Here is a 17,110-nt window from a genome sequence, read left to right as displayed (position 1 = left end):
CCGTGTGTTGTCTTGTGGCACTCTGATGGCCTAGAACTAAACTGTGAAGTGGGGCTTCATGACACAAATACCAACATGATGCAGAGTTTGTGCCTACAGTGTTATGATGAGGAGGCCAGGTTGAAAGGAAGAAGTGTCTATGAGCCAGGAGTGTGGCACACTCTTGAAAACCCAGCACTTGGGATAAGAACAAGAGAGTCAGGAGTTCAAGGTCAACTTCCACTATATAATGGTCTTGAGACTAACCTGGGTTATAAAAGATACTGTCTCTAAAGAGAAGAAAAATTGAATAAAAGAAAAATGACAACAAGCCAGCACAGGGAACTCAACTGTGCAGCATGCTCCCACCCACTGACAAGCAAAGCACCTCTGCCAAGGACTTCCTTTTTTATTTTTTCCCCCAAAGCAAAGTTACATGTCCACACAGAGAAGAGTCCTGTGATCAGGACATTGAGAGCAGATGACCACAAGCTCAGAAAAAGACAGTTGGGAAAACCGACCTTCTTGGGAGACTTGAATTACCGTGGGGGAAATAGTAGCTTGGCGAATAAGTGAACACTGTGTCTCCCATTAATCTGTGAGTTAGATGGATGGAGCCATCCCTGGCTCTTCACGCTCTGCTTCTCTTGGTCCTGGGGAGAGAAGAACAAGTTTAGTCAATAGACGTAAAGAACTGAGGAAGTTACAGCACAACAACAGCAACAACAGCAAAACAAAGTGACTCCTTGAAGGATCAAGGGAAAAGTTGGTGGGAAGATGCTGCAGTGCATTCCTGGAGCCAGTATTTTGAAAGGTTGGAGTGGTTTTGTTTGAAATAGGATCTCCTGTAGCCAAGGCTAGCCTTGATATCATTGTGTAACTGAAGAAGACCTTGTGATCCATCTTCCTCCACTTCCCCAATGCTAGGATTACAGGCCTGCACCACATGCCTGCTTTTGTTTTTTGTTTGTTTGTTTTTATGGGGTGATTGAGATCAAATCTAAGGTTTTATATACTCTAGGCAGGCACTCCACCAACTGAGCTATGTGTCCAACCCAGAGTTGATTTAAAAACTTACTTTATTAATTCTCCCAATTTTTAGGTTTTCTTGACCACTGTGGATTCTTATCATGAGCAGATTAATGACATAATATATTTATTAACTATTTACTTTAGACAGGAGAACTTGTTTGATCTGGCAGCAATGGTACAAAGGATTTGCCATCATCCAGTTTTCCAGAACAGTCAAAGGAAGGTTGGAATGTGCTCTAGACCTTTGTCTCTCCATTGTCACAGGCTCTCTTGCAGAGCTCAGTTAGCTGGTAAAGGTGCAGGGGTGGGTGTTCTCGATACAACTCTCTTAGATCTAGTATGTAGACCCAAGGAGGTAATGTATCAACTTCAAGAAAACCATTGAACAAAAAAGATGACAGCAGGGAGCAAATATTGCTATTTTCTTGTCACAAAGAGCTCAAGACATAGTCATGGATTCAGTTTCTGTGAAGTGAGAATACTCAGAGTCCCCACATCAGGCTCATTTGGAGAATTTAATACAAAAGTGCTTCCTGAAACACTTGATACAAATAAACATTCTCTATAACCCCCCTGCTAAATACCACTATCCTGAAACAACAGGTGTCTTGGGGTTCAGTGGCATCAGACTTTAATCCTTGATGTGTAAATGACCTAAATGACTTGTGTTGGAAATATAGCATGGAGGTTGGATTGAAGCTCCCAGACCTTGTATAGCTTCAGATGTGCAGGCCAGTGGTCATTGTTATTCTTTTGCTTAAATTAGAAATAAAGAAGAAGAACGCGAGATGAGACAGGAGATGAGACATATTAGACATGTTAACCAGTTTATTATAGGTAATGGCTGAGTAGGGAGACTAAGAGAGAAGAGAAACAGGGTTAATGGCTGACTACCATGGCCAGTCACCAGAGAGAGAGCGAGAGAGAGAGAGAGAGAGAGAGAGAGAGAGAGAGAGAGAGAGAGAGAGAAAGAGAGAGAGAGTGTAGGTGGGAGAAGAGAAGAGCAGAGAGAAGAGTAGAGAGAGAGAGTAGAGAGCGTAAATGGGCAGGGGTCTGTCTTTTAAAGGGGTCCTTTGCACCTGCATACAGACTTAGTTCCCATGGAACCCTGGGCTGACCAGTGTATTGCCTGTTCTGCCAGGTAACAGGGGCAGGTCAGCATAATGCCTGAACCTTTCAGTCATGTTTCTCTTTTTTGTGAAGATGCAGTGCTCACCTCCCAAAACACATACAGACAGAGAATAGCTTTTCTGCATTGGCTTGGAGTGGGTCAAATAATAACCATGCTTTTCAAACTTTCAAGTAGGAAGTCACCTCTTTTCAGGAGGAGAACCATTTTTCTCTTTGCCTAACTATGGCAACTGATGGAGAGGGGAGGGAGGTGGTCCTTCTACATCCACAATTCAGTGTCTGAGATGTCAGCTGAGCAGTTTAGTAATGTTTAAAACTGGCTTTAGAATGTTTTCTTGTAGTTTGAATGGGATTTAGCCCCGAGAGAGGTCAGGTTGCTCATTACTAGATAGAGCTGGCTCCAGAGGCAAGTGTAGACTTTGGAACGAGATAAACCTGCCTTCTACTCTCCTTCTCCTATCTAGTACAATAGTAGATGAGCTCCTTAAGCTCTCGGAGACCAACTTCCTCTGAAAAACTGTTAAGAGTATTTACCTAAAAGCATTGAAACCGAGACGGAATAAGAAGCCACGTCTGATAACATCATATCTACCCAAATATTTTCCAGTGGCTTTGTGTGATCAACAGCCATTCCCCTTGACAGCCTGAAGTATGCCCAATGGCTTGGACTAGAAGGCACCTGAGCCAAACCCAGCCTCCTCAGTAGGAAGAAGTAGCTCCCCACAGTAGCTCACCCTTGCTCTTCGAAAAATTGAGTAGCAAAGACCTTCTCCAAAAGTAAGGGGATACTGAATGAGGCCCCTTGATCAAAGACACAGTTGCTTAGGAACAGTTGTCTTGTCAGGCAGTGATTGTCACAACTCTCTGATTCAATTCTCCCACGAAAGAGGAAGCAGTATAGAATCTAAGAGGAGGCATGTCAAGGGGAGTTCAGAGGGAAACACTGCACAACTCAGGAATGCTTTGCGTTCAAAGAATGACCCCGACATTATCTCCAAAGGAGCTGAGGCATTGCTTTGTCCCTGAATCCAAGTCCCTAGGAACACTAGAGAAGAAGGGTCTGTAGATTCCCAGGTAGATTGGGATGGAATCTCAATTACTCCAGAGGCTGCTACCACTTGCACAATCGTTGTATCTCACCTTATTACCGAAAATCTGTGGAGAAAAATCTCTCTCCACTAGGCCCCCTCCAGGCAATGAGTTATCAGCTAGGGAGGGCACAGGACTGAAATAGTCTGATCACATTCTGAGATAGAGACAAAACCTGGCCTCTCCTCCCCCACTTGTATTCTCTCTCCCTCTCACCCTTATTCTGCTGTCTCCAGGTAGGAGCCAGTAGGCAGTTATAACAGACATGGGAAAGGGTAGTTCTTGTGTCCTACATCCAACAGTGAATGCTCTGATACAAAAGCCTTCCCTTCCCGAGATGCTGTGCATCTACTAGGAAACTCCAACAGAGAACACTACAAGGGTCAGGAGATGGAATGAATGGACATGTTGGGCCCACATCACATTCCACCAGTAACTCCAGGTCAACCAGGCTATAAACACTGATGGTGGGTCAGACCTCACTGAGTGCTTTTCTAGCTCTGAGGTACACTCATTTGACAAATAACAGTCTTAGCATCTTACACTATGTTCATATGCCACATGCAAAATTATACCTAATTCATAGGAAGTTTGCATCATATAGTAGGCAATGTTAAGATCATAGTTCCTGTTCCCTTCTCTGTTTGCAGAAAGCAATGTGATTTATTTTAAAGATATCCATAAAACTGGGCTTGTGTGAGTAACAAGGCTTCTACATCCATCCTCTCTCTAGGATTTATGTTTTGAGTAGCCATAAGATTGGGGTCTTGCTGTATAGTAGCTTAGCTCTAGATCTGGGATCCCTTGGGTCTCTCCCAACGCCCCCAACACACACACACACACACACACACACACACACACACACACACACACACACACACACTCTACAAGTATATATTTAAAGCAACTCAAACGAGTCACTTGCAGTTCTGCAAGCTGGGAGCAGAATTCCTTCTGAGGCTCTAAGGAACAGCTGTGAGGGAACCTCTCCACCTCAGTGGCTGCTATCCATCCCAAGATGGAACTGCATCACCCCAATCTGCATTTGTGTCTTTTCAGGGTGTCTTCCTCCTTGGATCTCACCTCAGTGATCCTCCTCTTATCACTGTTTAGGGCCCACCCTCACCCAATGTGAGTTCCTTTAACTCATTCTATGGACCCTGTTTCCAACCATGGAGATTTTTGTATTGATTGATTGATATGGTAGAAAGAATTGACCCTAGGGACTTCCTTCCATGTACTAGGCAAACACTCTACTGTTAGCTACTTACCAAGCCCATTTTTTGTTTTGTTTGTTTGTTTTTCTTGGGTTTTGTTTTGGTTTTATATTTTTGAGACACAGTCTCAAGAAGTTACGTAGATTGCCCTTGAATTCCTGATTCTCCCACTTAGCCTTTGGAGTAGCTAGGGTTCCAGGCTTTTACCACCAGGCACAACTAAAGTATTGCAACATGTCTTGTGAGACAGAATTAAAACTGCTGTACTACCTGTGATGCCTGCCTGCAAAGCCTTATCTCAGCATCTCCTTTGAAACAGACATGTGTGTTCTCAGAATGCATGGATCTTTGACATGCCATCTTTCCTCTTTGAGCCTCAGTTTCCTTATCTGTTGTTTGTACTGCTTTCTTTGAGACAGAGTCTCATAGTCCAGGCTGACCCTTGAACCCTCTCTGCTGAATGGGATGACTTTAACTTCTGATCCTCTTGCTTATGCCTCCTGAAAGCTGAGATGAAGAAGTGTGTATCACCAGGACCTGTTTCTACAGTGCTGGGACTCCCAGGGCCTCATGCCATGGTAGGCAAACACTCAACCAACTGACTTCCATCTCCAGACCCCTAAGTCTGTTTGAAAGAACCAATGCCTCCTACTAAGCAGACCTCAGCTCTACTATTGTTCTTCCCCAGAACTATCTGCTTCCCTGCAGGTGCTCACTTACTCTAGTTCTTTGTGCAAGGTAAGCCAGCTCCCCACCCAGACAGACTGGCACCATCAGCTCTCACTCCTATTGTGTCCCCAGCACAGTTATGTGCAAAGCATCTGATAGGTACTCTATACACACCTCAGAATAGATGATTAATGTGCACAAATTTTTCAGCCCCCTGCCCAGCACCAAAGTCTCACTAAGGCCTGTGAGCAGCTTGGGAAGCATTAGCATCCCTCTGTTTGACCTTTGCCCTGAATTAACTTTTCCATATCAGTAGCAGTTCTATCAGTAAAATAAGGCTTGGCCCAGATATGTCCAGAGAAAGGAATCTAGTATGAGGTGGGTGCAGGAGAGCTAAAAAGAAAAAGAGAAATGGTGAATGAACTGTCAGATAGAAGTGTTCAGGTAGGCCAGACTATGAGGTCACACTGGACCCACTGCCTATCAATGAAACAGAGCATCTTAAGGGGATAGTGCATTTCCCAGCCTTATCCTTCTTTCCACCCAGGGTACTCCCTGGTACCCTGACCATTGTCCAAACCAACTGAGATGTTGTTTAGGAAAGGCTGGGGGATGAAAATACTAGGTACCTGGCATACAAAACAAAGATGCAGAAGCAGAGAGCGACCCTATCACCAGCACGTAAATGACTGCTCTGTTTTCCATAGGTAGTGTGTCCCTCCCTAACTTAGGTTTTGGCTGCTTATGACAGGTTATAAGGACATGGAATTGTTCCTACTCTGAATGGACCCACTACACTGGGAACTTGCTGTGGCAATAAGTGTCTGTCTGTGGCTCCATGCATATCTGTAAATACCAAGGAGTAAAAATGGGAAGTTTAGATTACCAAATTCCATTCCAGGCACAGAAAGCCTAGCTAAGTTCCTTCAGACTGAGACTGGGCCCTATGCTCCAGAGGCTGCCATCTCATGGAGTGAGTATCTGCACCCCTCTTGCAACTGATGGAGGACCAGCACAACTGAGAAGCATTAAGTTGGCTCCAGCAGACAGCAGTGTAATAGATTTCCCTAGGGAGATAGCACCTTGAAGCTCACCTATATTGTGTGGGGCAGCAGGGTCCCATTCAGATAACTGTACAGTCCAAATCCTATGCCAAGAATCCTATTTACTCCTAATTAAATATATGATATCATATAGCACAGTACTAAGCCTACAGGCTGGCAGTCAGGTGTGGCTGGGTAAAAACTCAATTCCCGTTGCTGAACTCTCCTTACAAAGACAGTTGTAGAACCAGATGGGACAGCATAGACTTGTACTTTCCATGTTTTTGAGGTGGAGGCAGAAGAATCTCCAGTTCAAGGCAAGCCTGTGCTACATAAACAGGCACTATCTCCCTCAAAAAGAGATGAAAAGGATGGAGAGATGTCATCATCAGTAAACTACTTGCTATGCAAGCATGAGGACAAGAGTTTGATCCTTTGTACCAATGGAAAAAGCCTGGCATGGTATTTGCCCTATAATATTAGAACCTGAGAACAGAGACAGGAGCATCCCTACAACTCACTGACATCCAAACCAGCTGAATCAGCAAGTTCCAGTTTCAGTGAAAAAGCCTGTCTCAGAAGCTAAGGTAGAGGCTAATTGAGAAAGACACCTGACATCTGACCTACACACACACACTCATGCATGCAACACTCTCGCGCACACACACACACCTGACAATTGTCACTGTCTAGGACCTACAGTACCTTCTTTAACTGAAAAGCGTGTTTAGAAAGAAAGGATTTCTCTCCCTTTGGGCACAGATTCAGTGACCCGTGTAACCAGTCCTGGGGAAAGATAATTGTAGAGCCAAGCCCTAATGAGTTAAGGGAAATTAATATGTAAAGGTGGCCATATCTCTTATCAGATAAGAGCCCGCCTTGTTGAATACTCTGCCCTCTGTTCTAAGCTGCCAGAAGAGATAACTCTCTTATCTGATTAGAGGTAGCTTCTCTGCCTGTGGGGTCTCAGATTTGGGACTTTATGAGGATTTTAAAGACAAGGGGGAGGGGGTAGCCTGCCCCAGGGTGCAAGTGTGGGAGGCCAAGGAACAAGAGCAGGAGTTCTGGCTAACTTTGCTGCTCCATCACTGAAGAATGACTCCACATCTCTAAACCTCAGTTTCCCCAACCCTGAAATGGGTGCTGCGTGTCCCATTCAGTCTCCGTTGCAAATTATGAAAATTATGTGTCTGCAGTAGAGAGTCTTGTCTGATGGCCTCAGCCACTGTAGACTCATCTGCTCCCTTGTCTTAGACACAGATGCCAGAATGGTCTAGAAATTGTGTCTATTGAATAATTCAGTGCCTCTTGATGTCACCTTCCAACTCCACATAGCTGCTTCTTTTGAATTCTGTCTCACACGGGGGGTAGACAGATAGTCCCCACCCTCCCATGGGAGCCACAGAGATGCAGTGTACAGTTTCATTTTTCTCCCCCAGTGTTTCATGTAAGCATCCCCTATAACCTTCCAATTGAACCATGTAGAAATCGCCTCTGGTCACTCATCATATTGGTTATCACTTCTACATAACAACTCCTTACCTCCAAATCACAAGGGTTCCACACTGGTCAGATTGTTGCATAGAAAAGCCCTCTGGGTCAGAAACATACAGGGCATAGCAGGGCTCTGTGATGTTGGATGAGAACTCCAAGAGCCAAAGGGTTGCCAGGGGCCCAGACAAGGAACTATCTGTTTAACTGAATGCTTCTGCATGGGAACTCTCCCAGTGATTTGGAATATGGGGACACTGCAGACAGATGTCTGGTTCCAGTCTGGGTAGATGCACCCACTTTTATTATCCATAGGTCACTGCAGGACTCTGGGGAATGAGGGGCTGAGAGAAAGCAATTGGCCTCTCTAGGCTTCTAGATTGGGTTTCCTTACAGCATGATGGCCTCAGAGTCCACATGTGTTAGGTCTCTATGAGAAAAGGAAAAAGAAACTGTTCTCGAATGGCAGAATTGACACAATGTCACTTTTACTGCCCCCCTGTTAGGTCATTGAGGAGACATGTACCCCATTTCATTTTTAAATTGTTTTTTAATTATGAGTATGTGGGAGAGGTGGGTACTCATTAGTGCAAGTGCCCTCAGAGTTCAGAAAAGGGTATCAGATCCTCTTGAGCTGGAGTTTCAGGTGGTTATGAGCTTCCCAGTGTGGGTTCTGGGACCAATACTTGGGACCCCTGGAAAAGCACTGCACACTCTTAACTGCCAAGTCATCTCTCCAACCCCTGAGCCCAATTCCTGATGGCAGAAATGTCAAAGAAACCTTGGCCATCTTTAATCCATTATGATGGGTTGTCTTTGAGGGAACTCTCCTTCTCCCAGTCCCTCTGTCTTGGCGATTCTCTTTGCTGCTTTCTGCTATGTATTTATTGGGTAGAGAATAAAATCTCTCCAGAGAAGCCAGGAGTCAGTTCCCTAAACAAAGAAGCTAGAACTCATTGGGTATGCTATTTAGCGCCTAGCAGATTCTCAGTAAAGTGGAACCTTGGCTAGCAGGGCTAGCTAGCAGCATTTAAGTGCAGCTTGCCAAACTGTGACTTGTCTTTAACCACTGTCTAGCACAGAGAGCCAAACCCATAAGATGTTCTCACAAGGAGACAAACCAGTGAGTTAGTGAGTGAGTGAGTGAGTGAGGAGTGAGTGAATGGATAACTCGTTGTTTAACTGAATGCTTCTGCATGGGAACTCTCCCAGTGATTTGGAATATGGGGACATTGCAGATGGATGTCTGATTCCAGTCTGGGTAGATGCACCCACCTTCATTATCCATAGGTCACTGCAGGACTCTGGGGAATGAGGGGCTGAGAGAAAGCAGTTGGCCTCCTGCCACCATCCTCACAATAGAACAAGGTCTTTGCTGCCAGCTGCTGGCCCTCACATCAGCTGTGTTCGCCCAGGCCCTCCTGCCTCACAGGGAAGGGGCTGCTGTGAGAGTTGAACCCTCTCAAGGCCGAGAGCCCCAGAGTGCTTCCTCTTTGCCCGCTGCAGAACGATGGTGCAGCAGCTGGGCCCTGAGCATGGCAGGTGTCTAACAGCCCTCAGCAATCCCACATAACAGGAAGTGAGAGAGAACACCATATCCAATTGAAACTGCAGTGGACTGTAGGCTGCAATGCTTAATTAACCACCCTCAGTCATTTCACAGATTTCTGTTGTTGCAGGAAAGGGGGGAAAGGGGGCAGAGTACACGGAAGACTACAAAGCTGTTTTTGGAATGTGTTTGTGCTTCCACTCCCTGACCCCCCCAACCCCCCCTCCCCCTCTGCCCTTATCCTGAATCCTGCTGACATAATGCAGAGAGAACGATCACTCCTAGGTTGTTTTCAGTAGCTTTCCAAAGCATCCCTGCCCACTGCCACCCTATTCCAGCTTAGATTTGTGCAATAACTTTGCAATATATACTGAGTGGCAATACATCACAGGCATTGCTATTGTTCTTATTTAAACCTTGTTCACATTTATTTATTTATTTATTTATTTATTTATTTATTTATTGTTGGCTGTGGATGCCATGTTATGTGTATGTGGGTCAGAGGAAGACTTGCAGGAGTCTATGTGTATTCTGGAGTTGAAATCCTGTCTTTGTGTTCACTGGTAAGTGGGAGTATGTTTGTGGGTAGCTCTGAGCATCATTTGGGTCTTCAAGACACACTAACAAATCTACCTGATCACTGTTTTCCTGGGTGAGCTGTTATCTGTACAGGAGTATATGGAGAGAAAGAGAGAAAGACAGAGACAGACTGACATAATCAAAGACTGAGAGACAGAGACATAGAGAGATTGTGTATTTATGTGTGCAAGGATGAAAGTTTGGCAAATGCATGTATGTGCTAAGACAAAAGAGGACCTACTAAGTCCTTGACACTGAACTTCTGACTGTGAAACCCTTGCTCCTGGATGGTGGGGATATCCTAGAAATGAGGTACTTTGGTTTCTTCCTTCAGTGGGCACAGTGAAGCAACTGCTACACATTACTTGGCATCCAAACCCATCTTGGTTGTTGACCTGGAAGGACTTCGAGAATATCCTTCAAGTGTTATAAAATCCAATGAAAAGTGAATGACTTAAAAACTAGCTAAAGATCTGCTCTCTGGCTGGTACAGCCCAGTTTCTTGGCAATACCTATCTTCCCAGTGACCTTTCTAGGCAGGAATTGTCATTATTCACTTGTAGAGTTGACAAACTCAGGTCACTGGTATGTGGCAGAGCCAGGAACTAAATGCATTGTTTACCAAGAGCTTTACAAACTCTAGCCTAAATACTGGGATGGGGATGAATCTCTTTTGTGGGGTTAGTGGGCAACAGACACAATTGGTTGTGATACCAAGAGGACCAGGGTCTCATTCAGTGAGCCCCAGAATGGCTCCTGAAAGAATTGCAAGTGCAGATATCCACATGCAGTGGCAGATTTTGCAAAATCATTTTTGCTTCTCACACCATCCCAAAGGATGTGTGTGATCTCACTTGATGCTAAGTCCCACCGGACCCTCTGACCTTACACAGACTTCAACAGACTTTGGCTTCTAAATAGCACATTGTCAGCCCTGGGGTTACTGTCTTGGTTTGGAGAACACTGCAGTCACTGAGATATACTTCTGAAAACCACAAGGTCCATGTCTCTCCCCCAGACAGGCAGATGCAGTGGCTGTGGAAAGCCACCATGAGCTTGCATTTATTTAACCTCTCCCACTTCCCATTCCTTACTGGAGTGGCTGTGATGTGCATCCCCAATGGGGAACTGTTCCCTAGTTATCCATCTATTTGTCTTAGGTTCCCTTCTCACTGTATCTGGAGAATTGCACAAAAGGAGGCCATCACTGGGGAGATGGCTTCATGGGTACAGTATTTGTTATGCAAACATGAAGACCTAAGTTTGATCCCAAGAATCTATGTTAAAACAAATAAAACAGACATGGTGGTTTAACTCTCATAATCCCATCACTGGGGAAGCAGAAACAGGCAGATCCCAAAGGCTTACTGGCCAGCCAGCCTAGCCAATTTGGTCAAGTCCAAGCAGAGACTCAAAAAAGTTGGCCAGCTCCTGAGGAACAACACTCAATTGTCCTTTTGCATCTCTATGGACTATATGCAACAAGTGGGCACACACATACTATGTAAAGAAGCCATGACCCTAAGGTCATGGCTGTGTCCAACTAGGCAGGGGCCAAACTGGACCTTCAGAAAGCCGGGCCTGTGCGGTTCTCTAGGACCTGATCTGCAATGGCAGGCAATATATCTTTAAGTACCACTAGAAGAGGGGCAAACAATTGTCCACGGGAAGCCAGGCATCCCTCAGGAAATGTAAATGGGTCAGGGACTCTTAAAGAATTTAAACGAGCATGAAATAGGTATAGAGGGTTTTCTGGGCCAATATTCGAACAAACTAGTAAATAACTATTTTCAGCACTGGGTTTGGTGGGCAAATTTGCATAGACATGTGATGCTCTGAGTTTCTATTTTTACACTGCAAATCTGCAATCTGTAAAGAGAGCTTCGTGCCCCTCGTGGAGAGCCGGGCTCAGACTGTTGGCTGGAAAGAGCTGATTTTCAGTGTGGCTGGATCTGGAATTCTCTACATTAACGAGTCCAGGTGAGAGATGAGCAGAAAGGAGAGGGTGCGGGTGGGACCCTGGTCTCAGGTTGAGCCCTGGTAACACCAAGATATTCCCCGAAGCAAAGTGCTGTCCTTGAGAGAGTGGAGTTCAAGTGGAAAATCTGACATTTTCTGTGACGCCAGGCTTGCACACCACTTCCTAACCTTTCTTAGAAAGTCATTGCCATCACTATTAACTTATTATGTCACTGTGAATCTGATCTTCAGCATCGAGATGTGGGTGTGCCCTTGACAAATACCGCTGAACTGGAAATGTGGCTGCCTTTTGCCTAGGTCTCCTTTTATTTTAGGTGTCAGCCATGACTTACAGTTAGGGGTTTGGGGTAAATTTCTTATTGTTTTGTTTTAGATTCTGCCTATGGCTACCATGACTTTTTAATAGTCATACAATGTGATTTTCAGAGGCAGGATTTGCCCATGAACTTGGCATTTGTCTTCAAGTTTTAGGCAATAGTAAATTTCCTTGGCCTTTTCTTGTTTTCAGAGTGCATATGGCAGAAAGGAGAGAAAAGCATCCTTCGTAGAAAGACCTTGTACAGGACAGAAATCCCTGTTTGGGGTCACAGGTAGGATGGTTGTGGTCTTAAGTTCACTGGCTGAAAAATTATAAGAGCTGTGATAAATGACCATTTGATAGCAGCCATTTCTAGCTGTGAATTTGCCATATATGTATCAGGATATTTGTTTTATTAAAATAACTCCTAGGACTGGGAAGGTGGCTCAATCACTGAATTAAGGACTTGGCTCATGGCTGCAACAAAATACCTGATGAAAACAACTAAGACAAAAGGATTTGTTTGGGTTCCCAGTTCAAGGGCTATAATTAATCATGGCCAGGACAGCATGGCTGCAGGAGCCTGCTGGTCATATGCATCCACATCAGAAGCAGAAGGTGGTGCTCAGCTCCCATTCTCCTCTTTGCTCAGATTAGGACCACAGCCTATAGGATGGGACTACTCACACTCAGGAGGACTCTTCCTGCCCCAATTAAGCAAATCTAGACAATTCCCCACAGACATTCCCCAGAAGGTAACTTAATCTAGGTACTCCCTCACAGGCACTGTCTAGAGCCTTGTTTGCTGTGTGATTCTAGCTCCAGACACCCTGAGTCAGAGACCCTGTCTCAAAAAATAAGGTGAACAGCAACACAGAGAGACATCTTACACTGACCTCTGGCCTCCACACATTCATTAATTTGTAGGAACACGGTCGGTATAAAGTGGCACTTAAAAGACCCTGCCTGCACCACCACTATGTTTTACTTTGTGAAGAGAGGCAACATCAGGTAGGATAAGTGGAATCCCAGCCCCCTATTCCCCTGGGTGAGAGACAGGCTGTTTTGTGTAACGACAACATAGAACAATTTGGTGAAAATCCCAGTGTGTTTGCTAACAGCAGCCAAGTGCAGGTGTGTGGCATCTGGAGCTCTGGGGTGTGCCTGTGTGTGGTACTCAGACACTTTCATTTTCAGAACATTAGTTCATTGTCAGCCCTTGAGTCTGTTACGATTGCTGAGCAATTGGTGGTGGCAACATTACCATATTTGGACAATTTTCAGAAACTAGGAAGATTTTTTGTGACAGCTCGGAAGACTTACAGAATGTACTTTCAAGGGGGAAGATCTTTAGACCTTTTTTTTTAAAAAAAAAAAAAAAAGAAGAGTCCCATGCTTTCCTTTCTATCAATAATTGGGAAAAACGAGCAGAAAGGGGCGTGTGTGTAGCTTTCAGACTATTAGCTTTTGGGGTACTCTGTTTTGTTTATTAATACAGACTCCTTGTGTAGCCTAGACTGTCCTTCTAGTAAGGCCCCTTCTGTTTCTGCCTCTTGAGCCCTAGGACTACAGGTATTCTCTACTGTACCCAACCTAAGCCTGAGATCTTGGTAAGAATACAGTGATTTGTGCTTACTCTAATCTAGAAACAGAAAAGGTGTTTTTTTTTAAAGTCAATGTCAAAGCTTTTAAAAAGAATGGATTGCAAACTATTATGCCACATGCAGCACATTTGATGTATATTTCTTGAGAACTATTTGAAAATTTCATATGCCTGGTGTAATATGATGCATCTCTAAAAAGGCATTTCCTTTCACAACAATGAGTTCAAAAGAATTAGTAGATGGTATTTTATGTAAACCCAGCCACCCTTCCAGCATCCATCTGTTCATATACTCATCCATCTATCCAATATATGTTCATATATGCATCCATTCATCTATCATCTGTCCATTTTCCCATACATCCATATATTCATCCATCTATCCACTCATCTGTCTACCTATCTCATTCATCCATATAGCCATCCATGTATCTGTCCCCACCTACACATACATACATTCATACATATGTGCATGCATCCTTCCATCCATTATCCACCTTTCTATCTATCTATCCATTTACCCATCTACCTATCTACCATCTATCCACATATACATACATTCCTCTATAATGTATGCAAGGTATTTGTAGTTTAGCCTGTTATCATGGTGATTGTCAGAGATGAGTTAGAATCAGCCTCCTTCTCCTTCACCCAGAGTTCAGAATCTTATGCAACAGACCCTCGGCAGGTACAGATTTAGCATTTGGGAATTTTGACTCTTTGTGAGCAATTCTATGACTTCATAGCCTGTTATTCCCATTGCTGCATGAATATAGAAAATGCCCTCAATGGAACTAATGAGGAAGACATTTCTGAATGCATTAGTGAGCTTTGCTGACAACCTAGGGTCTTCCCAGAGACCAATGTTGTGAGCCTGTACACCTTCTTTCTCCTAAGAGGATAAAATGCACTCTTGAAGGATACACTAGCACACCCTCTCCCCTCCATTAAAAAAAAAAAATACACCTGTCAATTCTACTTTGGGAATTTGAGCTGGCATAGAGGTCAGTCACATGGTAGACAAATAGTCACACAATGAGGAAGGGAGAGTGGAGAGAGAGAGAGAGAGGGTGGAGAGAGAGAAGAGAGAGCGAGAAGCCCCACATGTTAAAAAAAATGCATGCTTAGAGAAAGCAGAAAAGGAAAATTTACGTTTTTCTGAGTAATCCAGAAAAGCGGGGCAGACTTAATACTGCTGCAGGGATGTGTCTCTGTAAGCCACTGCCCCACTTAAAGTTCTGAGGGGAAGGATTATAGGACAAAGCAACTGAAGCCGTGAAGTTTTCAACAAGCTGCTCAGTAATAGCAAAGGTCTCCGTTGACTAAAGAGAGTAATTTTATCCTGTTACCATGGCCCCTGGAGTCTAATTTTGGAGCAATTACAAATATTTGGTGGCTGGATTTTCACATGTCCAAGTTCCTCTCAGCTCAAATGTCCTTTAGTGATATCATTCATGAGTTGCTGGAGGGAGAGACACTAGCGACCAAGTCCTGAATTCTCCATGACAACTCAACACAGTTGTCACTTTTCTCTGGTCTCAAAGTTAAGAGAAGGGGGTCTCCCAAGCTCATCTCAGATTCATAAACCTCTAGGAGACATTTTCCCAGTGTCTGAGCCAGGATATTTACAAAGCTCACCCACAATCTCTTCACCATGTAGAAAAGACAGATGCCCCCAGTGAAGGCACAAACTCACTGAGCTCATTGGCAAATGTTGTCACCCTTTATTGTTGGAGTATACTAATCCCAGTATTCCGAGAAGGTATTGTCTCCATGCTTTTCCTTTTGATTGCTTTTGACCAGACAGTCCCCAGGCTCCATGACTCCTCTTGGCTTATCCCATATGCAACTGTCCTGAAGGGAGATTTCAGATTAACTTTCCAGGTATAGTCCTTGTTTGTCACACAGAAAAGTACAAAGCTCTGCTGAGCACACTGGGGCCCAGTGTGTGCCTTCAGTGCAAAGGATTGCAGGAGGTCTGCTTAAGACAATTCCTTCCAAGAACTGGTGTCCCAGTGTACTTACGGTGGGATCTGGTATATCAACAACAGTGTTTAGACCTCTTTCCGAGGACACTGGTAGTTATATAAAGCAAGGATTACCTTGAAGAGTCAGGGTTTAGTGTCCCGTGGGTGGCTCTCTTTATTTGCTAAACTCCTCCTGCTCTGCATTAAACCTTGGATTGTATTTTCACCTCTCCTCAGGGGCTTCCTTTCATCTTCCCTAGCATCTGACCAGCACTTTGCATTGAGATTGTGGCCATTTTTACCTAATACCCTTTGTTTAGCTGCCCACCTTCTATCTTTCCTTTCAGCTTCCAAACTGCATGTAAATGCATTCAAACACATCCTGGCCACTCCCTCTTCCCCAATCTTCCAGTTCTTTCCTGTCATCCCAGACAACGGACAACACTTACCCTTCATTTGACCCTACTCTAATACCTCCCCCATCTCATCTTCTTCCTTTCTATCCCCTCTTATGCTGTTCTGGGACACACACACACACACACACACACACACACACACACACACACACACACACACACTTCTTTATGTGATGAGATGAGGACAGTTGAACTGGACTGGCATGGCAGTGGCTTGTAGAAGACAGGAATCATGGACTATTTCAGTTGGACTTGGCCATGTAGTTTAGTTGACAAAATACATGCATAAAGCTCTGGATTCAACCCAAGTACCACATAAAGCTAGTTATGGTGGCACATGCTTATAATCCTAGCATTCAGTAGGTATAAGCAGGATGATCAGAAGTCAGAATCCATCCTTGGCTATGTGGTAATTTGAAGACCAGACTTGAATATATGAGACATTCTTTTTTTTTTTTAATGAACAAACAAGCAATCAAACTTACTTGTTATTAAACTGGTATCCAGCACTATTCAGCGTCAATGTCCAGGAAGCAGACTCCTGGTCTCATGGAAGCCCCATATAAACTAGATTATAGGTAAGTGGTACAGTTAGGTGGGTGACAGAGGCAGGTTGAGCCAGGAAAGGAACTAGATAGGCAGGTGGGTTCCTCTGAATCATAGACATGTGTCCCAGGGGACTCAGGGTTATGACTATAACTCAGAGTTGCCTTGCTTGAAACAGAGGGCACCTTTTCATCCCCTAGACCAGTGCACAATGACTGCAGGCTGCTCAGGAGGGTGGGGTGAAGCCTATTGGCATTTTTATATAAGAAGGTTTCTGTGACCAAGGGCCAACTTCAGGAGACATGACTGAGTTCAGAGAAGGCTATGTTAGCCTTCTGGGAAATGAGACCCCAGTGTCTCACCAACAGCACAAGGGTACACATCCTTTCAGACCCTCCTACAGAAGCATCAGCTCCCCATTACAGTCACCCACCCCAAATACCAACTTATTTCCAGAAAGGGAGAACTCTTTCATTGTCATTCCAGCCCTACAGTGTTTATTTTCATTAATTCCCCCATCC

At 44.4% G+C, this 17,110-nt stretch overlaps 1 protein-coding gene across 1 annotated transcript in view; it reads right to left on the bottom strand.

Moving 5' to 3' along the window:
- Window positions 1–503: 503 nt before the first annotated feature.
- The window catches only part of Wwox (WW domain containing oxidoreductase), a 985,794-nt gene continuing 969,187 nt past the window's right edge, over window positions 504–17,110 (bottom strand). Inside the window, exon 9 of the mRNA XM_035442699.1 lies at window positions 504–632. Coding sequence (XP_035298590.1) covers window positions 519–632 — 114 coding nt within the window. The 3' untranslated portion in view covers window positions 504–518. The remainder of the gene's footprint in view (window positions 633–17,110) is intronic.

The sequence above is a fragment of the Cricetulus griseus genome, chromosome 3, assembly GCF_003668045.3.
Source record: "Cricetulus griseus strain 17A/GY chromosome 3, alternate assembly CriGri-PICRH-1.0, whole genome shotgun sequence".
NCBI classification, from domain to species: domain Eukaryota; kingdom Metazoa; phylum Chordata; class Mammalia; order Rodentia; family Cricetidae; genus Cricetulus; species Cricetulus griseus.
Note: the sequence above shows the minus strand (reverse complement) of the source record. Positions and strands in the feature narration are given on the sequence as shown.